Source organism: Colias philodice, chromosome 24, assembly GCF_061535455.1.
Source record: "Colias philodice isolate Cphi_HAF_F1 chromosome 24, ilColPhil1 Martin Lab GWU primary, whole genome shotgun sequence".
Taxonomy (NCBI): domain Eukaryota; kingdom Metazoa; phylum Arthropoda; class Insecta; order Lepidoptera; family Pieridae; genus Colias; species Colias philodice.
Window position 1 is genome coordinate 5,211,479 of NC_143109.1, and position 27,377 is coordinate 5,238,855.

The 27,377-nt window shown below is 34.4% G+C and overlaps 1 protein-coding gene and 1 non-coding gene across 3 annotated transcripts; one reads left to right on the forward strand and one right to left on the reverse strand.

Moving 5' to 3' along the window:
• Positions 1-833: 833 nt before the first annotated feature.
• LOC149477723 (solute carrier family 12 member 9) lies at positions 834-25,644 on the forward strand. Of its 2 annotated transcripts, none has more exons than XM_089710213.1 (21): positions 834-1,024; positions 3,307-3,441; positions 5,630-5,752; positions 6,305-6,439; positions 7,039-7,173; positions 7,784-7,986; positions 8,303-8,507; positions 9,650-9,829; positions 9,957-10,046; positions 10,405-10,520; positions 10,699-10,784; positions 11,095-11,296; positions 11,962-12,093; positions 12,422-12,529; positions 13,279-13,427; positions 20,331-20,522; positions 21,177-21,364; positions 21,775-21,863; positions 22,279-22,379; positions 22,885-23,008; positions 23,744-25,643. In XM_089710213.1, exons 2-21 carry the CDS (start codon positions 3,321-3,323, stop codon positions 23,822-23,824), a joined length of 2,760 nt encoding a protein of 919 aa, XP_089566339.1. In that variant the 5' UTR covers positions 834-1,024; positions 3,307-3,320; the 3' UTR covers positions 23,825-25,643. The 2 variants fall into 2 exon arrangements, with proteins under 2 accessions (XP_089566339.1, XP_089566338.1); XM_089710212.1 differs by lacking the exon at positions 834-1,024 and adding an exon at positions 1,107-1,336 and having other exon boundaries at positions 23,744-25,644.
• TRNAS-GCU (transfer RNA serine (anticodon GCU)) lies at positions 9,169-9,250 on the reverse strand. Its single transcript has one exon. It is a non-coding gene; the product is annotated as a tRNA-Ser (tRNA).
• Positions 25,645-27,377: the final 1,733 nt, after the last annotated feature.

Below are 27,377 nucleotides of genomic sequence, written 5' to 3' on the forward strand. Positions count from 1 at the left end.
TTATATTGCAATTACTTCAATGATATTGTAATGTTAATTGAACCTCTAGGTACTTATTTTTGCACGCCTCATAAGCGAAGCGTTGAGGTGGGTACTACTGTCACTTCGCGCAAAACATCTGATTTTTCAAACTTAAAATGTCTTTATGTATCATACATTGCACTTGTAAGATAATACATACACACACATATTAAGAAAAAACACTATTTTTAACGTTCATGATATTTTTGATGTCATTTTTGTTATTTAAATTAGTTAAAAAACAGTTTAAAAAAGTTCTGTCTTGGACGTCCGCTTGTCTGTATGTGCGGATCCTTTTTCTTGTTAACACGATAGCGACCGAAATACTTTACTAATCGAGTCTTTTTTTTTCTCTTACGCTTGAGTATGCTCAGGAATAGAACCCTTTCATTTTTCAGGGTCTGATTCGATGTGGTTTAATTGTTATTAAATAAACAAAAATAATAATTAATAAATATTTATTAAAAAAAATTATGAGGCGTGCACTTTTGGATTTTCCAAATTATTTTACCTCTATTTCAGAATGCACTATAAAATGTGTGTAGTATGATTAATGAATTACAACAAATATACACAATACTTATTGGATTTCACTATAGCGTTGTTTAATAATATACAAAATCCAGCATACCTTCTTTGCTTACTATTACTGCTTTTTGAAATAAAAGTTTTTTGTCTTCATAGTTCATAGGTCATGTTTCCTTGCTTGATTCAAGTCTCAAGCTTTGTGTTTGTCTCGTCAAAGCATTACTTGTCAATGTCTAATCAATCATCAAAATTATTTGACACTGACAATGATTATCGGTGGTTTTATTACTGTCAATTTGTCAAAACTTTTAATAATTGTTTGACGAAAGCAGAAAGAAAACAATAAAACAAAGTGGACTAACAAATTGTTTGTATGCTGGATCGATAAGACAGTGTAAATAAATGACCATTGACTATGCTTTAAAGTTTTGAAAAATCTTAATTTCAAACAATCATCCTTGACGCAAAAATCAGCGTAAGTTATATATATTTCTTTATTTCATACACGATATAAACATAAACAGGTATTTTTATACAATACATACGCCTGTCAATAATCCTGTGAAGCAGAGAGGTCGGTGGTGTTTTTTGTGAATTGCACAGATGAGGTCATCAGAGAATGTGGGTCGACAGATTCATGGTATGATAATAACGTGGGCTTAGGTATAACGAGATTGTTTAATTATTCCAACAGCTGCATTCTTATTGTCGATTATCGGAACAATTCATTGTTGAACTATTCAGTTTGCTTCATGCTTAAGCTACAGAATGGGTGATATACATCTTAGTAAGTTCTTTTGCTTTTTATTTGAATGAATAATTAGCATTTTTTTTATTACTATTTATAATTGTAAAGATAACATATGTACGTTTAGTCATATTATATATTCATTGTGATATAATATGGTAGGAGGATACAACATTTTAATGTCTATTCTAAATAATTTTAATAATGATCATCAATTATGAAATCATCAATAATAAGTAATATTAAAAGGGGTAGTTCCAACATAGCTAGATTGATGCTACAATATAAATTATTATTTTAACTCTTGAAACATTAAATTGCAAGGAACAGAAATAACTTGAACATCAAATTATTACAGCTTAGTCACAGGATACATAATAGTAGCTAAACGCTACAGAACGGACACTCTCCGCCTCCCGCCAAAATTAAACTTACCTCACCCCCGCGCGATCAGACATAAAATGGGCCATATTTTTCTGCAAGGACGATACGCAACGAAGATTGACAACATTAATCAAATTGACTTAAAGTAATTTTATTATTTTGGATTTGTGATTATCGTTTTTCGTAGAAAATGGTTAGATATTGTGCTGTTTACGGATGTATTTCATCAGAAAAACGCGAATTTTTTTTTACGCTAGTCACAAATGTGCCAACCATAAAGCGTTAACACACACATTTGCAGTCTCTACAGTGTGACTGTCAAAACGATCATTTTGTATGGAGTGTCCGGGGTGTGGCTTAGTTATATCTTCAGGAAATGGATGTTTCTACTATTGCAGATAATAAATATGTAGTGTGCATATACAATGTAGCTTATGCTGTTCACAATTATTGATAGTAGGCTGGTGAATTCCCATTAATATTAAATACTAGCGGTCCGCCCCGGCTTCGCCCGTGGTACATATTTACGTTTTCTCTACATAAAAACCATCCTCGTACTTCAAGGAATATAATAAAAAAGAATTATCGAAATTGGTTCAGCCGTTCTCGAGTTATGCGCTTACCAACACATTTTGCGATTCATTTTTATATATAACTAGCGGTCCGCCCCGGCTTCGCCCGTGGTACATGTTTACGTTTTCTCTAAATAAAAACCATCCTCGTACTTCAAGGAGTATAATAAAAAAAAAATTATCGAAATCGGTTCAGCCGTTCTCGAGTTATGCGCTTACCAACACATTTTGCGATTCATTTTTATATATAAGAAGAAGATTATTATAACTGCTTACATGTATTGTTAATGATAACTCTACAGTCTTGAAATATTACTCTTTATAATATAGGATACTAGCGTTCCATAGTGAGAGATATATATTTGTAAGCAAGTAATAATATTTGCTAATAGAAGACTTAAATAATATTTTATTAGTCATTATTTTATTTAATTAGATTGAATAATTAAAAAGTGGTTTTATTGTTTGAAATACTATAATATGAAAGAATATAATTTAAGCTTCAATTTATTATAAGCATAAATTATAATAAACTAGCGGTCCGCCCCGGCTTCGCCCGTGGTACATGTTTACGTTTTCTCTACATAAGAACCATCCTCGTACTTCAAGGAATATAATAAAAAAAGAATTATCGAAATCGGTTCAGCCGTTCTCGAGTTATGCGCTTACCAACACATTTTACGATTCATTTTTATATATAAGAAAGATTGAATTTAAAATTTTTGTTATACTTGTTTTAAATCTATTATACTATTATTATAAAGCTGAAGTGGTTGTTTATTTGCTTGAACATTCTAATATCAGGAATGACAGGTGCAATTTAAAAAAATTATTTCACTTTTAGATCCATTTATCAAGTGGAGCTATGCGGGTAAAATTGTGGGGCGCAGATAGTTTACCAAAGAATTATTAGAACGTATTCCCACCAGCAACAAGGCCATCATCTGCAAATTATTAATATGTATTAAATTGTGTTGAATTTCGAATATAATTAAGACTGGATCACAAAGAATTGTTAGAAGATCATTAGTTCATTTAAACCATTTATTACAGGGACAAAGCCAAACATGGCTGAAACGTTGGATCCTCTGTCACCGAGTCTGAATGACTCAAGCAATTCCGGTATTATTAATAAGTTGAGAATGAGATTCAGTAGAGGATCTTCTACTCCTAGACCTACGGGAGATGGTACGTATTACAATACAAATATTCTATACTAATATTATAAAGAGGAAAAGTTTGTAATTATGTATGTATGCATTGTTTTCATGCCTAAACCTCTTAACCGATTTTGATGAAATTTGGCACAGACAATCTTTAGACCCTGAGAAAGAGCATAGGCTACCATTTATTGCGAAATATGTATGTACCACGGGCGAAGCTAGGGCGGACCGCTAGTGATTTTATAAAGGAATTACATATGTTCATTTGGATACATGAAATTCGAAACAGATTAAAACACGAAAAGTATGTTTGAAACTCAAGACAAAATGCAATAACATTCTACACAATATTATCCAATGGTTAGGTGTTTTCTATGTACTAAAATTAATTGGGAACTATATTTTCTATCACCAAAATTTATATTTGTCATCAAGTTGTATCACCTAATAAATAGATCTATCACCACGAAATATTTTCGTTCTCAGATAAACAAAAATTGTTCCCAGGTATGAATTATCAAATTAATGTTAATATATGTGTAAAATAAGAGATCGATAACCAATAAAATTATATTGCATTACATGAATATAAACTTCGTTCTTATAATAACAGTTTTGTTACTTAAATAATAGCTCTGTGCTCAGAATGGTAGATCTGTCACCAAATAAATCGATTATCGATCCCTGACTGCGACTCCTTTTTATTTGATATTTTGTCACCAATACAGTAGTATCATTTTATTTCGTTCAGATATTAAATTAATAGTATTCGTTACCAATTTAATACATCAATTTATAATTTTAATGAAAAAATGATCAAAGGGCCGGAGACAAATTGGCGCGCTTTAAAAATTGACCAATCCAATTTTAACTTTAATTAAGTGTTTTATCTACCTACTATTCTGCTAGCCATAAGCCAGCTATTTTAAACCAGCGCTGTTCAGTGGTAATTATTTTAAACTATAAATATTGATTATTTTGACTTTAATTGTTTTATTTACTACTCTGCTAAAAATTTTATTTAAATATAATTTATACTAAGTACCAGTGGAAATTTAGAACCTTGGGAGTCTAGTTAAGTTGCAGAATCTTTTGGTTGAATCGATGATGACAACCCTGGACAACCCTAATTTTTTATTTGAACTTAATGCAATTTTCTAGTAACATAATATGATTTATTGGTGATCTCTTTAAATTAGTTTGCTTATATACTTATTAGGACACACCTATTATAATACATACAAAAACATTTATTTGGTACTAGACCTTATACTTATCTCAGGATTTTAGGTGATTTAATGTGGAACTGATTTTGCATTGTTTGGTGACTACATTTTGGTGACAGATCTACTATTTTGAGGACAAACCCTATTATTTAAGAAACACAAAACTAATTAAATTGGTGATAGCTTAAATGATACCCAAATTAATTTGGTACAATTTTTATTATGCTTTATAAAACCTGGTACTAAAAACCGCACACTTTCTCCAAATATATGCACTGTGCAAATAAAACAATGTTATTGCCCTACAGTTTTCACTTGATTAAATATAGATTACCCAATTTTAATAGTTCTGTAATCGATAAAAGTGACACTAAGTGTTCCAAGGTTGCAAAGAAAATCATTTGAGGTCAATCGAGCGCAGTGTTTATCATTTTAAATAGTTTTGCCGATTTGCAAACACGCGACATGGTTGAGAAGAGTAGTAGTGGTATTGTTTTGTTGTTGATTTATTTGTTTTTTTTGACAAAAAATAATTGTGTCAATTTTATTATTGTACAATTCGCATTATATATTTTTTTAATAAAAAAACCCCTATTCAGGAGTAACTGGTCATTTGAATAATTAAAGTGTTGATTTTAAATTTATAAGTCTTCATTAATTTTTGTAAATGACACGATAAAGTTACACAATAAAGTTAAGAAGCTACGAAAATACTTGTTTACGATATTCGGATATTATTACGTTGTACGCTGCTTTTACGTGTTATAATTATTTAACAGTCAAAGAAAAACCCGGATTGTTCCCGTTCCCGTGGGATTTCCGGGATTGCGTCATTTTCCCGGGATAAAAAGTAGCCTATGTCCTTTTTCGGGTATCAAAATATCTCCATACCAAATTTCATGAAAATTGGTTCAGTAACAAACAGACAGACAGTTACTTTCGCATTTATAATATTAGTATGGATTATTAAGTATGTGTTTTTTCCAGGATATGTGGAATTTGGAGAATTTCGATCCCAAGCCCCTGGGGTTAAGAAAGTGGGCACTTTTGCCGGAGTGTTCTGTCCAGTTGTGCTGTCGATGTTCAGTGCACTTATTTTTATACGAATGGGTGAGTCAAGTGTTTATTTGTAATTTATATATATAATACATAATATAAATGGTTTTTTTTCTATATATATCAGAGATTCATGTGAAACAGTGTTAGTAACCAGTTTAAGTCTGAAATCCCTAGATAATTTATTAATTAATTGTGTCACTTAAATTATTTTATGTGTTGTTGTAATATAATGCATAATTATAGATAATAATTTAGTTATGTAAGATTCAAAACAGAGTTCATTGACTTTGTAATTGTAGATTACTTACAATGTTGTATTTATCTATTTTCTTCATTCTGATTGAAGCTTTTGTTAATTGGACTAAAAATACAGGATTTTCGATTCAGTTTAATGCTATTTTTGCATAAATTATTATTCGATCATTTTTATGAATTGATTTTATACATTCAAAAATGGAAATATTGTTTATTTTTAATTTTATACAAGTCTATCTCTTATGTCTCTGAGATAGGGCTTAAAATATTAATGAACAACCTATTTAGGTATTTTCTATTATAAAAATATTTTACCAATTTGTTAAATGTAATATTTTGTATTTACAGGTTATTTAATAGGTAATGCAGGTCTTCTAGTCACGTTAGCCCAATTCGGCATGGCCTACCTGATAGTTGGTTTTACCGTGATGTCCATTTGCGCTATATCCACGAATGGCGCAGTGGAAGGGGGTGGGGTGTATTGTATCCTTTTTGAATAATTTGTTATTTTAATATTATTTAAACCTTGGTTATATAGAACATATCCAATAGAAAATATTATACAGAATGTAACATTTAGATGGTTCTGGATATGAAAAATGAATCGCAAAATGTGTTGGTAAGCGCATAACTCGAGAACGGCTTAACCGATTTCGTTAAGTCTTTTTTTAATATTCCTTGAAGAACGAAGATGGTTTATACGTAGAGAAAACGTAAACATGTACCAAACGCGATGTCGGGGCGGAACGCTAGTTTTATTATAAACTAGCGGTCCGCCCCGGCTTCGCCCGTGGTACATATTTACGTTTTCTCTACATAAAAACCATCCTCGTACTTCAAGGAATATAATAAAAAAAGAATTATCGAAATCGGTTCAGCCGTTCTCGAGTTATGCGCTTACCAACACATTTTGCGATTCATTTTTATATATAAGACTAGGTATGATGTCTTAAATAAATAAAACGCAGTTTTTTATAATATTTAATTTATTAGAATATGTGTTACTTTACAATTTTGACTATTATATATTACTAGCTTTCCTTAATAAATAGGATGTATTGTTTCCTTAAAACGGTATACAGTTATGATAAGTAGAACATTGGGTCCAGAATTCGGTGGCGCTATAGGGACTCTATTTTTCTTCGCCAATGTCGTGTCTAGTGCTCTCTGCATCTCAGCTTGTACTGAAGCTTTGGTAGAAAACTTTGGGCCTAATGGTAAGTAATTGTGAATTTATTTTTGTCATTAGAAATATCAAATCAAATCTTTGTAATTTATCTTTGCCATTTGAATATCTAATCAAATAGTTGTAATTTATCTTTGCCATTTGAAATATCTAATCAAATTGTTGTAATTTATCTCTGCCATTTGAAATATCTAATCAAATTGTTGTAATTTATCTCTGCCATTTGAAATATCTAATCAAATTGTTGTTATTTATCTCTGCCATTTGAAATATCTAATCAAATTGTTGTAATTTATCTCTGCCATTTGAAATATCTAATCAAATTGTTGCAAATTTAACTTTGTCATTTGAGAATCGTGCTGTTTAATTTATTATATTCTATTTAAAGTAATGCTTATAAGCTTTATTGAAGTGAAAACTTCTTAAGCGGCGTTGGGTATAAAATCTTAAACTCGCATCAGGACACGTGATCTGATCGAAAAAGCGTAAGACGGATGGATATCAAACATGCTGAACGTTAATAATCAAGTTTTCACTTCTGCCGGCACTCCCGGAGTGCAACCCGTCTTTTTTTTTTTGTTAAGAATGGAAGTATATTTCTTAAATTTATGGTTTAGATATTTAAATATCCATTATTCCAGGTTATCTAGTAGGCGACAGTCCGGGTCTACCCGACGGCCACTGGTACCGATTTCTATACCGCTCCGTGCTAAACACGGTCGGTCTGAGCGTGTCGCTGGCCGGCGCGTCCCTGTTCGCGAGGACCAGCCTGGCGATATGGGTCACTATGGTCGTGTGTTTGGCTAGTGCGTTCCTGAGCTTCTTTATCACCGCTCCGGCTTTGGTAAGTGAATGCGGGTAGTTTTAAATTCGGTTTTTTGAGGGTAGTTGGTTAAAATTTGGGTACTTATCACATAAGTTGGAATGTATATCTACTATATATTCTCCCAAGTAATGCTTATAGATACCTACACAGATACTTCTGCTGTGTGCTCATATGTACAAATTTAATATAGGCTACTATTCTGCTATATAGGTACCTTATTCGTAATAATACGATGTTTCAAACGAAATAATCTTTTCTATTATTCTTGTGTATTAAAAACGCCCTTAAAGCTCTTATACCTCAGCCATATAACAATATAAATTTTCTTTCACAGATAGAAAAACCGGACACAAACCACTTAGTGAACGCGACCAACTTCACTTACACTGGCCTTAACGTTAACACGTTTTACGAGAACTTATATCCGAACTACGGTAGAGACTACAGCACAGCTGATGGGGAAATGGTAGACTTTGCTTCTGTGTTCGGTGTCCTGTTTACCGGCGTGACTGGTGTGATGGCTGGTGCTAATATGAGCGGTATGTGCTAGGGAATAAGGTTCATTTTAGTTTGTACATAGTTTTAAATTATGAATATAAACACAAACTAGGGTAGACTACAGTTCAGCTGATGGGGAAATGGTAGACTTTGCTTCTGTGTTCGGTGTGCTGTTTACCGGCGTGACTGGCGTGATGGCTGGTGCTAATATGAGCGGTAAGTGCTAGGGAATAAGGTTCATTTTAGTTTGTACATAGTTTTAAATTATGAATATAAACACAAACTAGGGTAGACTACAGTACAGCTGATGGGGAAATGGTGGACTTTGCTTCTGTGTTCGGTGTCCTGTTTACCGGCGTGACTGGGGTGATGGCTGGTGCTAATATGAGCGGTATGTGCTAGGGAATAAGGTTCATTTTATGGTAAATAGAACACAGCTGTTGTAAGTTATGATTCTAAAATAACTTTTTAGTTTTCATCAAATCGAATTCCTCATCGGTTTCAAAAAATCATATTGTATAGAATTTCAGCACGTTTTATACATCTGGTATTTAAATCAATATAATACTCATTTAATTAATAACATATACAATGAAAAAAAACTTCAAACATTCCTATAGATGCATGTCTAAATATAGTAAATTCAATAACACAATACATATATCTTTCTTAAAAAAATGTTCAAAATTTACAAAAAAGTATCGACGAGGATGGGATTCGAACCCACGCGTGCAGAGCACATTGGATTAGCAGTCCAACGCCTTAACCACTCGGCCACCTCGTCATATACACTTGTATCCAATTTTACAATTATTTTGCTACGAATAAACAGATGTTTTAATACCGTCATATAAATTAACGATTTCACGCTTCAAGCCACAATTTAAAATGTCATATTGAATGTAATTTATTGCTTTTACTTCAATTATTATAACTTTAAATACACCATAATATATTTGAAGTTTACTTAAGCATAATATAGTGAAGCTATTTTTCATATACTTACAATTTTTATTAAATGTACTCCGTGTTCCTGGCTTCCATGAAAGTAAAATGTGCACATTATTATCATTTCCCTATTCTAAAAAATTCAACGAACTTTATGAAATAAACGAACTTAGTGAACTTTACATGTTTAACAAACTAAACGAACTTAGCGAACTAAACGAACTTCACTCAACAGGTGAACTAAAGAGTCCATCCCGCAGTATTCCACTGGGAACGCTTACAGCATTACTCTTCACGGCACTATCCTATGCGGCACTAACGCTCCTAACTGCGGGCACGTGCTCAAGGCAACTGTTACAAAACAACTATGTTTACTTGTTGCCGATTAACGTGTGGCCACCGTTTATTGTTGTTGGTAAGTTATTTTGATTATTATTACTTAATACATGAACTATTTTTTTACTTATGAGTTTTGTTCTTGATGAAATTTATTTCTATCGACCAATAGGCATTTTTGTGTTAATATGCCATTTTTATTAAAGGTATGTTGATGGCAACGTTCTCAGCTGCACTTTCGAATCTTATTGGTGCTTCTAGAGTGCTCGAGGCTTTAGCCAAAGATGATATATTCGGTAAGTTATCCTATTGTTAGTGAAGAGTCATTTTTTTTTAAGAAAGAGCCGATATTCGTGACAAATTGACAGTGTATTTTATTGAGTATTGCATAATTATATCTATAACTAGCGGCCCGCCCCGGCTTCGCCCGTGGTACATATGAAAAATAGATGTTTGCCGATTCTCAGACTTACCCGATATGCACAGAAAATTTCATGAGAATCGGTCCACCCGTTTCGGAGGAGTATGCAGACTTACAAATTGTGACACGAGAATTTTATATATAAGATTAAAACTGGTAAAAATTATACTATACACTAGTATAAATTTTACCTGTATATTTTGTTGATAATAATTTTTATTGCTTTATTTAAGGTTTTCTTCTCCGTCCAATGGTGTCTCGGTCTGGTAATCCAGTAATGGCAGTTTTGATGTCGTGGTTTTTAGTACAAATCGGTATTATGGCTGGATCCTTGAATGCTATTGCTCAGGTACAGTTTTGACATAAAATATCCTAATTCTGATTACTTTTACACTGAATTTATTGTCTTTGAATAAATTGTACGATACTGGTAATTATGATTTGTTAATTTAAAATTGATTGAGGTTTTTTTTTACAATGAATACTGGAAATAATACACTTAATTTTATCATAAATTGTCTTTGCAGGTAAATTCGGTGCTTTTTATGACAAGTTATTTTGCGATAAACCTCGCTTGCCTCGGATTGGATCTTGCGTCCGCACCTAATTTTAGGTAAGATATTTTTGTATTTATTGACCTTTGTTATTGAAAAGTGTCTTTCTTATTGATAATTTGTGTATGTACCGTTTTCGAACTTGATGTCATGGAAGTAAAAAAAAAAATTGCACCCTCAAAAATTTTCATGTGTAAAATGGCATAATCTTGCTCCAGTTTAGGTATAAAAGACTACATGAGCCCAAATGATTTAAATTCGTTATTGTAGGATAACATCGAGTTGTGTTAATTATTGTAGATCACCTCTGAGTTTGAGCCTATTAACCTATTTATTATCTGTGAATTTAATTGGCCATCATTACCACAGGCCGACATTCCGCCACTTCTCCTGGCTGACAGCCCTGCTCGGTCTGCTGGGCTGCGCAGCCCTAGTGTTCTGTCTGCGGCCCGCGTACGCGTGCGGTGTGGCGCTGGCGTGCTGCTCGCTGGTGTTGGCGCTGCACGTGCTGTCCCCAGCGGCCGCTGAACCCAAGTGGGGCAGCCTCAGCCAAGCGCTGATCTTCCACCAGGTACATGATGGAATAGCCAAGATACTTAATACTTACTTGATACTTTATTGTACATATACTCCAAATATGGAAAAACAAAATACAATAATTAAAAAAAAAAGAAACATAAAGGCACATACATACAAAAAGGCGGCCTTATTGCTTAAAAGCAATCTCTTCCAGGCAACCCTGTTGGCACGGAATGTTGAACGAGAACGCGATGGCACAAAATAAATAATAAGAATATGAATAAAGTAATACATACTTAGTTATATATCAGTGCTATAACAATATAAAATTTATTAATTACTATTAATAATACATATTTCACAAATACACATACAATATACAAGTATATAAGTTTATAAAAATACATAAACTACATACACTATATACACTACATACATATACTAATACGGTACGAACACGTACGTATTCGTTTTATGAAATTACTAGCTGTGCTCCGCGGTTTCATCCGCATTGCTCCGCTCCTGTTGGTCTAAACGTGATGATATATAGCCTATAGCCTTCCTCGATACATGGGCTATCTAACACCGAAATATTTTTTTCAAATCGGACCAGTAGTTCCTAAGATTAGCGCGTTCAAACAAACAAACAAACTCTTCAGCTTTATAATATTAGTATAGATTAAAACCGCATTTTTAATCGAATTCATTATTATCCAGGTCCGCAAATACCTGCTACTGCTGGACCCTCGTAGAGAGCACGTCAAGTTCTGGAGACCGCAGATGTTATTGCTCATTTCTTCGCCGAGACAAGCCGCACCGCTCATTGACTTTGTTAATGATCAGAAAAAGGTATGTGATATATTTTTGCTTTTTTTATTTATCAGTAAAGTAACACGGATTTTTCAATTTTATCAAAAAGAAAATTGATTATAAACAATTGTACTATGCGATTCAACTTAGAATAGGATCGAGTCAGCGCCATATCGCAAGGTCATAGCTATTATTTCAATTAACGAATAATTTGTATAAGCAATAGTGTTTGTATTCAACACGATTTCTATGTAAATCGACATTAAGATATAGCACATAAAGGTCATTGCCATTTCTGTTCCTATTGGAGCGCATTATCTACTAATATTTAAATTGTTTATAATATAGTATTAAATTATCTTTTCAGGGAGGTCTATTCGTAATAGGTCATGTTCGAGTCGGTCAATTAGACGGTAGTGGGGATCCCCTCGCATCTGAACATAAGTACTGGCTGAAACTTATCGACCATTTGAGGGTAAGTTATGAATAGAAAATAAATAAATCCTACTAATGAAAATGCGAAAGTTTGTGAGGATGTGTGTGTGTTTGTTACTCTTTCACGCAAATACTATTGAACCGATTACAAAGAAATTAAGCACACATATAGAGGCTAACTTGGATTATCACATAGGATAGGTTATATCCCGGAAATCTCACGGGAACAGGAAGTATGCGGGTTTTCCTTTGAAAGCGTGGGCGAAGCCGCGGGCGGAAAGCTAGTAAATAATAAACTGATAGATTGATAAAATGTCCGATCTTCATTATTTTTGGTAGATAAATAATTCGGATATAAAGTTGTAATCATTTAACTACTAAAAAAAGTTCCGTGTGGTGTTGTATTAAACTTTCATTGAAATTAACACTTTATTTCCTTATAGTTAAGTTCAAAGTCTATTGCATCGCTCAATATAAAACTCTGCCAAACACACGAATAGGCAGTTTTGCTTATCACAAATTTAATGTGATTACGAGTCTACTTTGTATTACTATACTATATAATACTAGTGGTCCGCCACGGCTTCGCCCGTGGTACCTACATGTTTAAACTATCCTATCTCTCAAGTTGGATCGAACTGCACATGGTGTGCGAATTTTATTATAATCGGTTAAGTGGTTTAGGAGTCCATTGAGGACAAACATTGACACGAGATTTATATATATTTAGATATGTTGTATATTCGTATTTTAATTATAGGTATATTATAGTTCTGATATAAATTTCAGGTGAAAGCGTTTGTAGAACTATGTCTAGCGGAATCAATACGTAGTGGAGCGGCGCAGCTAACTAGACTTGCTGGACTCGGTGCTATGAAACCAGATACTGTGCTTTTGGGCTTTAGAGACACAGTCACGCCTAAGGATTTCTTTAGAGAGTGAGTTTTTTTGCATAATCACTTGTATTTTCTCGGCATTTTTGAAATAGGTCGGAATAGCAGGAATACTTTACTATATTTTGTGTATGTGTGTGTTGTGTTGTATAAACTCTGTTTTGACATTTTGTAATATTACTAATTTTAATATGTCTTTAAATTGCTTAGTTAATAATAGTATACTTTATTTAGCACACATAGTGACATGGAGACAGTAGAAGAAGATTTTTCGAATTTCGGCACGGAAGCTGTTCGAGAAGGCACCCCTGTGGGACACCTTCACTGCACTCCCGATTCGCGGTATTAATAGTACTGTAGGGGTTCGTCTAAATGAAACCAGCCTTGTACTCAGATTGATCTTTATTACCACTAAAAAATGCAAGCAAGCAAAGCAAGCAATTGAACTGAAATTAATATTATGTTCTTACAAAAAAATAACTATAGCGAGATTTAAAAACGCTTAAAATAAATTACCGCCACCTATGATTAACTTAACGAACTAATGTAACTTTATACAATCTAATGATCTGTCATGAACATACCGCCCACCAAGGACATTTATTGAGGAAATGTCCTTACAAACAAAATCCGCCCACCTTGAGGGGACATCTTTAAATATAATTATACAAACTGAAACTTACATTGTATATGAACTTAAATTTATCTTCTTACATTTTACTCGCAAACATTTTATCTACGCAACAATATCACTTTCTATAACATAACTTAACTTATACAAATACACTTTAAACATCTTCAAAAATACAATATAATATAACAACTATTCTTTCCTTAATAAAATACACAATTTGTTAACAGGTCTTTTAATAATACTTTTTTTAACTAAGATACTGACAACTCTAGTAACTTTATCGTGACCTGGATGTTTGTCTATGATTTTACCCATGATCCACCGCATCGGCGGAAGATCATCTTCCTTTATGAGGACAATATCTCCTATATTAGGCTCGCTGGTTTTGGACTTCCATTTATACCTTATCATTACATTCGACAGATATTCCTTTGACCAACGATCCCAAAATGACTGAAACATTCTTTGAATAAGTTGCCATCTACTCAACGAACTCACGTTAGAATCTAAGTAATTATATACATCAGGTATACCTAACAAAGGACCACCGATTAAAAAATGACCCGGCGTTAGAGGTGCAGGCTCATTAGGGTCTGATGTATCGACTGTGATTGGCCTAGAATTTAAGCACGCTTCTACCTGAGCAAGAAGAGTACTCATCTCTTCGTAAGTGAGGGTGGTTTCTCCTATCACTCGCTTGAGGTGAAACTTCGTGGATTTCACTCCCGCTTCCCAAAGTCCGCCGAAGTTAGGGCTGTGCGGAGGAATGAAATGCCACTCAGTACCATTCGCTTCCAACTGTTCACCCACCGATGAAAGTGCTGACTGGAGCTCACGGGATGCTCCCACAAAGGTAGTACCGTTGTCGCTCCAAATCTTGGCACAGTGACCTCGTCTGGAAACGAAACGTCGAAAAGCAGCTAGAAATGCTGGTGTGCTCATGTCACTTACGACCTCTAAGTGAACGGCACGAGTTGCCATACACACGAATAAACATATGTAGCCCTTGTATGAGTGGTGTCCTCGGCCTTTGGTTGTCCTTATGTTTATTGGACCAGCATAATCCACACCGCTGTGTAAAAATGGTCTAGCTGGTGTACAACGAACTGTTGGAAGTGAACCCATTAATGGAGACTGAGTGCTAGCTCTTAATCGAATACACTTAACGCAACTCCTAACATGTTGTTTAACTAAAGTTCTAACCCCTATAATCCAATAGGCTGTTCTCAAATAATTAATCATCAATTGAGGCCCTCCGTGCAACGTCTTTATGTGAGCGTTTGCTATAATTAGGTGAGTTAAATGACTACTTTTAGGTAAAATAATTGGATGTTTGGTTTCATTACTTAGTTGTGACATTTCAATTCTGCCACGTATTCTGATTATACCCTTATCGTCAAGGTAAGGACATAGTGCTTTTAATGTATTCTTATTTAGTATATCACCCTTGTTCCTTAACTGTAAATATTCTTCTTTAAATATATCCCTTTGAGTAATCTTTATGCAACATTCTAATGCCTCCTCCAATTCAAAACTTTGTAAATATTTCTCTTTATTTGTGCTTCTGCGATATCCCCTTAAAAATCTTCGACAATAGGCAATAACCCGTATTAATCTTTGTAAAGATGAAAATCGTTCTAACATTGTAATCTCTCTTTCTTCTTTTACAGCAACAGTAAATGTCTTGACACTTTGTTCTAAATCTGTGCTCATTTCTTTTGGCCTATTGTACTCAATACATTTCTGCTTGAGAAACGACGGTCCTGAAAACCATATCTGATTATCCATAAGCAAATTTGGTAGTACGCCTCTTGAGGCACAATCTGCTGGATTGTCCTTAGATAAAACATGATACCATTGAGTGGGGTTCATGATGGTTAAAATCTCTGATGTTCTATTTGCTATGAACGGTTTCCATCTGCTTGGATGGCTATTCAACCATGCCAATACAACCGTGGAATCAGTCCAAGCCGTTATATTGTTCTTAGAAATGTTAAGTACATCTGCTGCTTCTGCAAGCAACCTAGATACCAGAAGCGCACCGCACAATTCCAAACGAGGAATGCTTATCTGTTTGACGGGTGCTACTCGCGTTCTGGCAACCAGCAACGAAACCGTTACTCCACCTTCGGCATCGATTATGCGAAGGTAGATTACCGCCGCATAAGCACTTTTAGATGCATCGCTGAAACCATGAAGCTCCAGTCGATCGTTCAACCTTGTACCTAGCCATCGAGGAATCCGAATTCTGGTAAGTTGGGACAACTGACTACGGTAAGCATTCCATTCCTCCATCATTTCTGCATTCACCTTATCGTCCCATCCTACTCCTGCTACCCACAACTTTTGTATAAAAACCTTGGCAATGACCACACTAGGAGCTAACCAGCCTAGTGGATCGAACAAACGAGCTATTTCCGAAATAATTGACCTTTTAGTTTCAGGTGCAGTCGTCGACATCGAGATATTCACCGAGTACTGGAAGTTATCTTCGCTGCGGTTCCAGGTAAGTCCTAAGATTTTTATTGTACTATCAAGCTTTATATTAAAATTTTCCTTTTCTTCATTATTTATGATTCCCGTATGTAGTGTTTGTTCTATATTTTCATTCCCTTCAATTGACCTGATCCTTTCCAATATTTCCTTATTATTACTATTCCATTTTTGTAACACGAATCCACCCTTTCCTAATAATTCTTTCATTTCCTTGTAAATTCTAATTCCTTCTTCAACACTTTCTGACCCTGTCATTAAATCATCCATATAAAAACAATTTAGAATTTTATCTGAGGCGACGGGGTAGTTTGCTCCCTCGTCATAAGCAACTTGATGTAGTGTTCTAACTGCTTGATATGGTGCAGATGCTGTTCCAAAGGTAACCGTTATAAGTTCATAATCTTCAATATTCTTATCAGGACTCTCGCGCCAAAGGATCCGCTGAAACATCGCATCATCTTCTGATATAAGGACTTGACGGTACATCTTAATAATGTCCGCGACTAATCCAATAGGATGTAATCTCCATCTTAAAATTGTGTGTCTGAGGTCTGCTTGTAACGTGGGTCCGATCATTAACGTATCATTCAAAGATATTCCATTGCTATTTTTCTCAGATGCGTTGAAAACCACACGTACCTTGGTTGTACTTTTGTCGTTTCTTATGACCGCGTGGTGAGGTAAGTATACTGCTTCATTCTTTTTATTATCGTTGTCCTTAACCTGCCTCATGTGTCCTAACCGTAAGTATTCATTAATAACTTCTGTGTATTTTTCTTTCAAATCCTTGTCCTTTTCTAATCTTCTTTCTAATGCTTTAAATCTTTTTTCAGCTATTGCACGTGAGTTACCAGCCGTACAAGGAGGATCCTCGTCACGAAACGGTAACTTAACTATATATCTACCACTAGCATCTCTTGTAGTGGTTTTTGTATAGAACTCTTCACACTTTGTTTCTTCCGGTGAGTATAACTTTTTTGTACTATATTTTTCTTCTATTTCCCAAAACTTTTTCAAAATTTCATCATCTTCATTTTGAATATGTAAATGCATTGCTCTAATATTATTTGATCTATTATTTTCAGATTCGATAGCTCCCGATAGTACCCAGCCGAAGGTAGTGTTCTGGGCCACTAGAGCCCCCGAAGAATTTTTCAGTATACCTTCCAGGATGATACTACCGTATACGTCAGCACCCAATAGAACATCTATTTTATTGGGAGTGTTGAACTCAGGATCTGCCAGTTTACTATCGCTTAAACTTAACCAGTCGAAGGAACTTGTACTAAGATCCTTCTCTGGTAAGTAGGCAGTAATATTTTTTAATACATATGCATTCAACCTTAGGCTAAATTCAGAATTTAACCGGGATTGAATCGTTAAATGTACCATGTATTTTATCATGGTTGAACTATGACCTAGACCTGAAACAGAGCCCTTAATTGGGATCTTCTTCAGTCTCAAAAGTTGAACTGTGGCCTCTGTAATGAAACAAGCCTGTGACCCTTGGTCAAGTAACGCACGTACCGTTAGGTAGTGACCCATTTTGGACTCGGCTTTTATTAGCGCTGTGGCTAGTAAAACCTGTCTTGGTTTAGAAACCTCGCCTGAAGAAAAACATGAAACTATTGGATCAGTACTAATAGGCGCATTAGTACTTCCATGATCATGCTTCTTCAAGGTGGGTTGACCTTTATGCTCAGCCTCTCCTGAAGGATGAAGCAAAGAATGATGCCGCTTTTGACAGAGTCTACATGAAGTAGGCTTCTTACATTCATAGACTATGTGATTACTACCCAGACAATTAAAACAGATTTTATTTTTAGCTACAAAATCGCGTCTGTTTTCCAAAGTTTGTTTAGCAAACTTTTTACAAAAACAGAGCTTATGCGATTCTGTGCAAAACTCACAACTTAAATTTGGAGTCGACGCGATCAACGCTCGTGGTTTGTGTACTGTACTATTCGACTGATACCCAGGTGACCTTTTTGGTTCTACACACTCTAACGCACGAAAACGGTTCTCAATAAACGACTTAAATTGTTCAAAAGATGGCAATTCATTTTTAGAATTATTACTAGATATATTTAATTCCCATTGCTTTCGCGTTTCTGTATCTAATTTAAATGTAACAATATGTATAATAATAACATCCCAGGTGCTTACATCTATGTCTAAATTTTTGAGAGCATTTAAACAATCACAAGTAGTGTCTAGTAATTCTTTTAATAATGCAGCCGATTCCACATTCATACGTTTTTGACTAAACAGTCTCTGCAGGATGCAATTGCACAGATACTTCCTGTTACTATATCTTTGCAGCAACAGCTGCCAACATGGCTCATAATTTGCATCGGTGATGGGCGTTTGCCTAATCAACTGTTCCGCTTCACCAGTCAAGTGACCCTTTAAGTAGTGGAGTTTTTGGACATTGTCCAATGATTTATTTTTGTGAACTAACGATTGGAATAAGTCTGAAAAGGTTGTCCACTCCGAATACTTACCCGAGAAGACTGGTATACTAATTTTGGGCAACTTGACTGGTGGATCGGAGGAGTTCGGTCTATGATTATCCTGATAGTTTTCCCTAAAGCCACCCAATGCTGCCCTCAATAAAGTTTTATATGTAATATAAACGTCTTCGGTGTTATCGTAAATATCTCTTATTTTTTGTTCGATGGTGTCAAAATCAAAATTTTCGAATAATTTCGTGTTAATGTCGGAAAACTTCCCCCAATCCTTTTCCAAGAGCTCCAATCTCGCTTCGACGTATTCTCGAGTTACTCTCTCCTTGGGACTTTTTTTAAAATTGACTAAGCTTTTCCCTATTACATTTTGCAAACTTTTTAAGGTATTTATGGAACCTTCCATGGCTGCTTTACGCCACCTTATGCTTACCACTGATGCTTCAATTTGTCCTTGCTGCTCCACGCCGCCTGGCTGCTTCAAGTTGTCCTTGCTGCTCCACGCCGCCCTGGCTGCTCCAAGTTATCCTTGCTGCTCCACGCCGCCTGGCTGCTCCACGCCGCCCTGGCTGCTCCAAGTTGTTCTTGCTGCTTCACGCCGCCTGGCTGCTCCACGCCGCCCTGGCTGCTCCAAGTTGTTCTTGCTGCTTCACGCCGCCTGGCTGCTCCACGCCGCCCTGGCTGCTCCACGCTGCCCCGGCTGCCCTTGACTGGTCTTCTCCGCCTGGTGTTCTTGCTGTCTTCTTTTGCACTCGCGCGTACTTTCGACAGCGATCCACTGCCCCTTTCTAGTACGATTGACCGTATGATCCGGTTCGATTGGACCAATGTTCGAGAAGGCACCCCTGTGGGACACCTTCACTGCACTCCCGATTCGCGGTATTAATAGTACTGTAGGGGTTCGTCTAAATGAAACCAGCCTTGTACTCAGATTGATCTTTATTACCACTAAAAAATGTTGAACTGAAATTAATATTATGTTCTTACAAAAAAATAACTATAGCGAGATTTAAAAACGCTTAAAATAAATTACCGCCACCTATGATTAACTTAACGAACTAATGTAACTTTATACAATCTAATGATCTGTCATGAACAGAAGCATTATCTGTACGATCTGGGATATTTAGGGCCGATTTTTCAATCCTTGGACAAAACTTATTCGTCGAATAATGTATAAAACTACCATTTTAAAAACGTATTCTTAATTGCCCGTATTTGACAGTTTAAGTGACATTTTAATATTATCGTGTAATACTTTATTGGACGGATAAGTTTTAACCAAGCATTGAAAAATCGGCCCTTATAAAATCAAACGCAAAATAATATTAAATCTATCTATAATTTTTCCAGTCCGCTATCACCATACAAAACGGAGCAATTCGATCTAGACAACGGCGAAATCATCTTCCCCACACGAACATCCGTAACGACAAGGATATCCGCATCCGAATACGTGCGGATCATTGCGGATGTGCTGTGCGTCAATAAGAATATCTGCTTGTGTCGTAACTTTCATATGCTGGACATGGGCGCTGTGGAAAGGTTGGTATTTTTTTAGTTTTTTTTGAGGTACTAATAATTTTGATGTTTAAAATTTAATAGTAAGATTTTTTTAATGTCAAATACAAATTGCTTGAAATAACTCTGTTGTATCCGAACAATTGATGGAAAATGATATTTCTATGCTTGTAAAGTGAACTGAAGTTAGCGGCGTTTACACGCACTGCGTGTGCGTGCACATTCTACCACATGTGAACAGCCACGCCCACTGGGCGCACGCGCATTCAATTGTCTCTTTCTTCGCAATTATATTATGTAATTCATTGCATCGTTTTTATCTTGCTCAATTTTTGAATGTACACCGCCAGATTTGTAAGCGCCTGCCTTGCGGGTAATATTAGAAAATTAGCCCCGAAATCTTCGGTTTACCTTCGGAGCGTATAACCGATCCATTTCCGTTCGCTGACCTGATCTAAGCACTGACCTACTGATCCTTTTCTATTTCATTTTAAGCTATTATATAGCTTCTATCGCGGGCCTTGAGCGCGGGGACCGAATCCAGAAATTGCGTAACGAAAAAACCTTACGCTCCCCACTCCGACGGGCTCGGAGGTGTGGCTTAAAGGCATAGCATGCAATAGCTTTACCGCGGCAGTCCCCGAGTGCCACACGTCTTTTTATTTTTAATTTTTGCAGAAAATCATCCCGCCTAAAGTACATAGACGTGTGGGTCGGCGAAGCGCTCCGTCCGTCCCGCGAGGAGGCGTTCAGCGTGCGCGCGCTGTTCGCGCTGCAGCTGGCGGCCGTCGTGCGCTCGGCGCGCGGCTGGCAGCACCTGCGCCTGCGCGTGCACGTGCTCGACGCGCCCGTGACGTGCGACACGCGTGCGTACACACACACACATGTATATGCAGCCATCACACACACCCCACACACACGCAGTACCTGCGCCTGCGCGTGCACGTGTGCGTACACACACTCACATTTATACGCAGCCATCATTAACACACCCCTATATGCATACTCACACCCGCAAACCCGTAAAAACCCGCCACATACACACACAAACATACCTTTTACGCAATTCCACACAAACATGAAATACTGTTCCACTTGAACTTAAAAATTTCTGAACTGATTTTAATACGGTTTCCAATCTATGATTTAACTTGTCGTTAAACCATAAATAATTCGAAATGTATTTGGCCAGCATATAATTAATATCGATTTTCACAGGTTTTGTTTTTTCGGCGCTTTTATTGGTGTATAAAATAACAAAGTCACATCTTTACAGAACCCGAGAGCCTTGGACAAAACCGTCCGCTACGGGAGCGTCTCGACGAGCTTCTCAAATTACTCAGAATTAGCGCAACTATTCATATCGTGAGTATTTACAATAATTATATGCACATGCAACGTTAAAAAAACTGATATGATTTAACGCCAACTAAAAAAAATACTTTCTAAGCATCATGTTAAGATAAGATGCTTCTGAAAAAACTGCCAGAAGACTTAACAAATTATTTTTGAATTAATGAATGTCTATACACGTACGTGTACGGCAGTGAATGAATGTCAATACACTTACGTGTACGGCAGTGAATGAATGTCTATACACTTACGTGTACGGCAGTGAATGAATGTCTATACACGTATGTGTACGGCACTGAATGAATATAGTTAACTATAGTTCACCGCTCGGTCGCGGCTTCAAGCCGTCGGTCTCAACTGCTTTAAGCGGTCCGTGTACGGCCGCCCTTATATAATACGCACTTGAACCTAACATAATTTTTTACAGCTTTCCGATTGGCCAGTGATAGAAGATTTCGGTCAATGGTCGGACTCGTATTATGACAACGGCAGTGTGTATGGCAGAGTTCCTATGACATACTTGCAAAAGTAAGTGCAGATTTATGTCCTTGAAATTTTTATTCATTATAATATTAGTATGGATTTTGAAGTATTCTTAGCTATAATAGATTCATTATTCATTAAGAAAAAAAAACACAAACTCAAAATCAAACCTTAATTTATTCAATCAGACGTGCTTTTGTAGCATAATGTAAACCTAATAATAATCATAGACAAAATATAAAAAAAAACACTACTTTGTCCAAAAAAAAATTCGTTTGTGCAAAGCGGTTATTTTTGCTATTGCATAGTTTCTATCGCGGGCCTTGAGCGCGTGGACCGAATCCAGAAATTGCGTAACGAAAAACCTCACGCTCCCCACTCCGACGGGCGCGTAGGTGTGGCTTGAAGGCATAGCATGCAATAGCTTTACCGCGGCAGTCCCCGAGTGCCACACGTCTTTTTTTATCTATAAATATGTTTATAATTATAACATTCGAACAATTTAATCCTTAAAAACCAAAATTAAATATATTTCTCTTAATGTCTATAGGGTGAATAGAATAATAAAAGAGCGTTGCGACGAAGGCACCGCAGTGACGTTCGTGCAGTTGCCGGATCCGCCGAAGTTGGCCGCAGATGAGTCTGACGAAATCGTCTGTGAACAGTATTTACAGGTAAAGTCACATATTTTATCTATACTAATTTATACTAATAGTATAAATATAACTAGCTTACCACCCGCGGCTTCGCCCGCTTTGTCTAAAACCTAATAAATCATATACTAAAACCTTCCTCTTGAATCACTCCATCTATTAAAAAAAAAACCGCATCAAAATCCGTTGCGTAGTTTTAAAGATTTAAGCATACAAAGGGACATAGGGACAGAGAAAGCGACTTTGTTTTATACTATGTAGAGAAGCTGAAGAGTTTGTTTGTTTGAACGCGCTAATCTCAGGAACTACTGGTCCGATTTGAAAAATTCTTTCGGTGTTAGATAGCCCATTTATCGAGGAAGGCTATATTTATATCAACACGTTAAGACCAACAGGAGCGAAAAGATATTAGTGAAAACTGAAAATATGTAAATGTCTTATTGTTATTTTATCACGAATGTAACAATTTTTAAGATTTCAGCTGTAAATTCTCCTAAAACAATAATGGATGAATTATTGTTTACATCTTTTGAAAAAATACTACTTCTTTAATAATTTAACAATTGAAAATTATTGATGTAAATCAATCCTACTAGTTATGACAGAGTAAAAGCCCTGTTTTTATTTCATAAATAAATAATTTATAGAAAAATAATAGTTATAACTTATAAGTGATATTCTACTGTAGATCCAGTTTAATATAGGCTAACTTTCTTTTATACAGCAGAAGGTATTAATGCCATGAATTTTTTACAGGTGTTAGATGAATTCACGAAAGAGCTCTCACCAACTATATTAGTACGAGGTCTGAAGTCAGTTACGTCCACGGCTCTATAGTTATCAAATTATTTAGAAGATGTCAATCTAAACATATCTTTAATATTATATTTATATACTAGTGGTCCGCCCCGGCTTCGCCCGTGGTACCTACATGTTTAAACTATCCTATCTCTCAAGTTGAATCGAACTGCACATGGTGTGCGAGTTTTATTATAATCGGTTAAGTGGTTTAGGAGTACACTGAGGACAAACATTGTGACACGAGATTTATATATATATATATATATTAAGATTATCCATCGAAATTTGGTTATAGAGATGAGTTTTCTCAAGTTTAGATCACATTGGTCAAATATGAGTTACAGTGACTTTGAATAGTCAAGTAGTTTTTAAGAATGACTTATGTCTATGTTTCAAAATTTCATTTCTTCCAAATTTCTATGTGTCTGAGAAAAAAATGATAAAATGCCCTATTCTTTAGATTACATGTGTCACGCGGTTGAAACTACACGTGTAGTTATCGGTTATTTTACGTAAAATAATAAATATCTACCAACAAAAAGACTATCATCTCCTTTTCGACCCTGTAGATGATAAAAATAGCATTAAATATGAAGATTTGTACTTGATTGAGGTATTTAAGTTATTATGTTTTATTAATTATGTGTAAAGTGACTTTAGTTCAAAAATATTTTCCTTTCTTACGAACCGTTAAAATTTATAATAAACAGTTTCTCTATGAAAACAATACGACTTTTATGCATAAGCTGATATTAATTTAATAATTAAAATATATAGGCATCTAATATTCTTTCTTGTAAGAGATTAATATTCGAGTTTCTTAGTATTTTGACAAAATATATTTAGAGACTTAGAACAGATAAATTTGATATAGAAAATGCGACATATTTGCGTACAGTGCCTTTCAGTGTATTGGTAATTGATAAATGAATAAATTGTAAAAATCTTGACCATTTTAACCGTGTACGAGGGTTATGTATTGTGTTAAATATCCCTATATTTATGTATGTATGTGTCGACTTTCCATGTAGAAATCAATAAACAAAAATAATATTTTTGTTATACACTTCAGGCCCCCAAAATTATTGAACTTCATCTGATATCTAGTGACGATATCAAAAATAAAATTACATACATAATTTCAAACTTTTTTCTTCTAACATTATATTGGTGCTGTAAGAGTCAATTTTAAGGAATAATCCTGTTTTGTTAGGTTTTAATATAAGTGTATTTTAAACCAAACTTTTCAAACATCTATTTGAATCGAATTCATCCATCTCTTTCTTTTCTCTTGAGTAAGATAGAGATAGAACTAGAATTGTTTTTTTAAGTACATTTATAACAATTATTAGTGAATATAATTTTCTTAAATCTTAATACGCATTTTGACTTCATATTACATTGATTAAGTAAGAAATACTATTTATTATATCAATTATTTTCTAGTAATTGTAGTTATAAGAACGATTTTAGTAAATTAGAACAGTGTTTTAGACGAATTTATTTTCTTATGTTTGTACTTTGTTACTCGAAAGAAAAATAAATGAAAACTTGCTTATTCCATGTAATTTAATATTATAAAAATATTTTGATAGATTATTGCTTATTTCCAAAAGTATTAGTAAAATATTTTTTAAGAATTATCTTAAAGGTATTTTAGTTAAAAATATTTATAAAAGTGTTAGCGTTTGTGATAAAAATTCTCATTGTAGATTATAGATATTAAATATGTCATTAGTTTCTAAATAAACTGAAAATTTTAAATTTTATTGAAAAGGACTTGAAAATTTTTTTTGGATATTTTTGTTAACTCAAATTTACTTCGAATATGACGCTAGTAATCTTTTTTAAATTATGTTTTTAAATTAGTAAGTAGTAATAGTTCTTTATTACCGAAAATTAATATGAGTCATTTTGATTGCTTAAAATAATTATTTTCAAGCCAGTGTTTTTCATATTATTCTAACTTTTAGTTTTAAATGTTTTAAATATTTAAAACTAATCTGAAATTTGTCTATAAAATAACTTTGCTTCAGTTACCAAGCTTCATTTGTATTGTTTCATTTTAACACAATATTATGTTATTTACAGTAGAACGTACTTAGGTTAAAATATTTTTTGATATTACTTATCTAGTATTCATTTTTCTCATAGTTTTTTTCCATCTTTAAACAGTGATTTAACTTATGAATTATGTTATAATCGATTATAAGATAAATCCGAATATTCGGTATTCTTCAAATCATGTATAATTGGACTTTTGTAAAAAATAACTTTTACGTCGAACACGCAAAAAATTATATTTGTATTGCATTAAAAGAATTTGGTTTTTAGTTGAATAATTTCTAAAACGTTTCGTTACTTGTGTGTCTATTTATAAAGAACTTTTTGAAGTGTCGAAACTTCCTTATCGGGGTTGGAAAAAAATTTAGTGTAACATTTTTTCGTTACGCGTGACATTTTTCCGTTACGCGCCATCTTTTTCGTATCCCTTTCGTACCACGCATGATTCGACGTATTTCTGTAAAGTTGCATATAAATTATTTTTTAAAAATAAGGTTATAAAGAAGTTTCAATTCGTACGTGTGTACACTAGTACACGCACACATTTTTTTTTCTACTGTATTCAAAGAATGTGTCACAAAATGTAATTTCATTTTATTAAGCTTTTTTCTTTAATGTGATTATGATTATTTAATTTATATAACATTTGACGAGAGATATTATTATCATGTTAGTTATGTTAGCTTATAATGTTTAGATTTATTAATTTATATCAATTTATCGAAATGTTTTAGATATAACGGGATCAATTTTGTAATGTGTATTATTGTAATTGTGATATGCAATAAAGAAATATTTTATTAACGTTATTGTTTTATTTTCACATCCTTTCCTTATAAACCATCCTAACCTTTTAATATAAACAACCTAATCTTCCTATTCATGCATTACTCTATTTACACTTTACACACACTAAAAAAATAAAAACTATACCTACCTGGTTTCTATAATAAAAAAACAAACTATATTCGGCATAGATCTGTAAAATTTCTCAATTACATATGTCCTTCATATGTCATACTTCCAGATAGATTTCCCCAATTTTCGGCAAATAGAAACCACGTAATAACTAATAGCACATAATATCTATATCTATACTAATATTATAAAGATGAAGAGTTTGTTTGTTTGTTTAAACGCGCTATTAATCTTAGGAACTACTGGTCATTTACCGAGGAAGGCTATCGGCTATATATTATCACGCTAAGACCAACAGGAGCGGAGACATATATACGGGTAAAACCGCTGCTAGTATACATATACATATAATATACCTACCTAATGCTTATTGACGTGAAGCTAAAGCCGTTCATCCACAAGTAAATTGGATTGCAGGAACTTGACCTACCGCTTTGAGAAACAAAAACATCTTGAGAAATGTGAACAATCATCTTTTAACTTAGGTATTAATTAAATAAATTATTTCATACCTAAAAAAAAAAAATAATCTACATTTAATAAAAAAACTTGTTGAAATTTGCTTCTCCAAAGACAAGCTTCTCCAAAGAGAAACTTTCATGAAATC

What these genes read in the sequence shown, in the direction of transcription:
- LOC149477723 (XM_089710212.1), top strand. An exon ending in AGAAAACTTTGGGCCTAATG is followed by an intron (nt 7,174 to 7,783) that starts GTAAGTAATTGT and finishes CCATTATTCCAG; the next exon opens with GTTATCTAGTAGGCGACAGT. An exon ending in GACATGGGCGCTGTGGAAAG is followed by an intron (nt 20,523 to 21,176) that starts GTTGGTATTTTT and finishes TAATTTTTGCAG; the next exon opens with AAAATCATCCCGCCTAAAGT.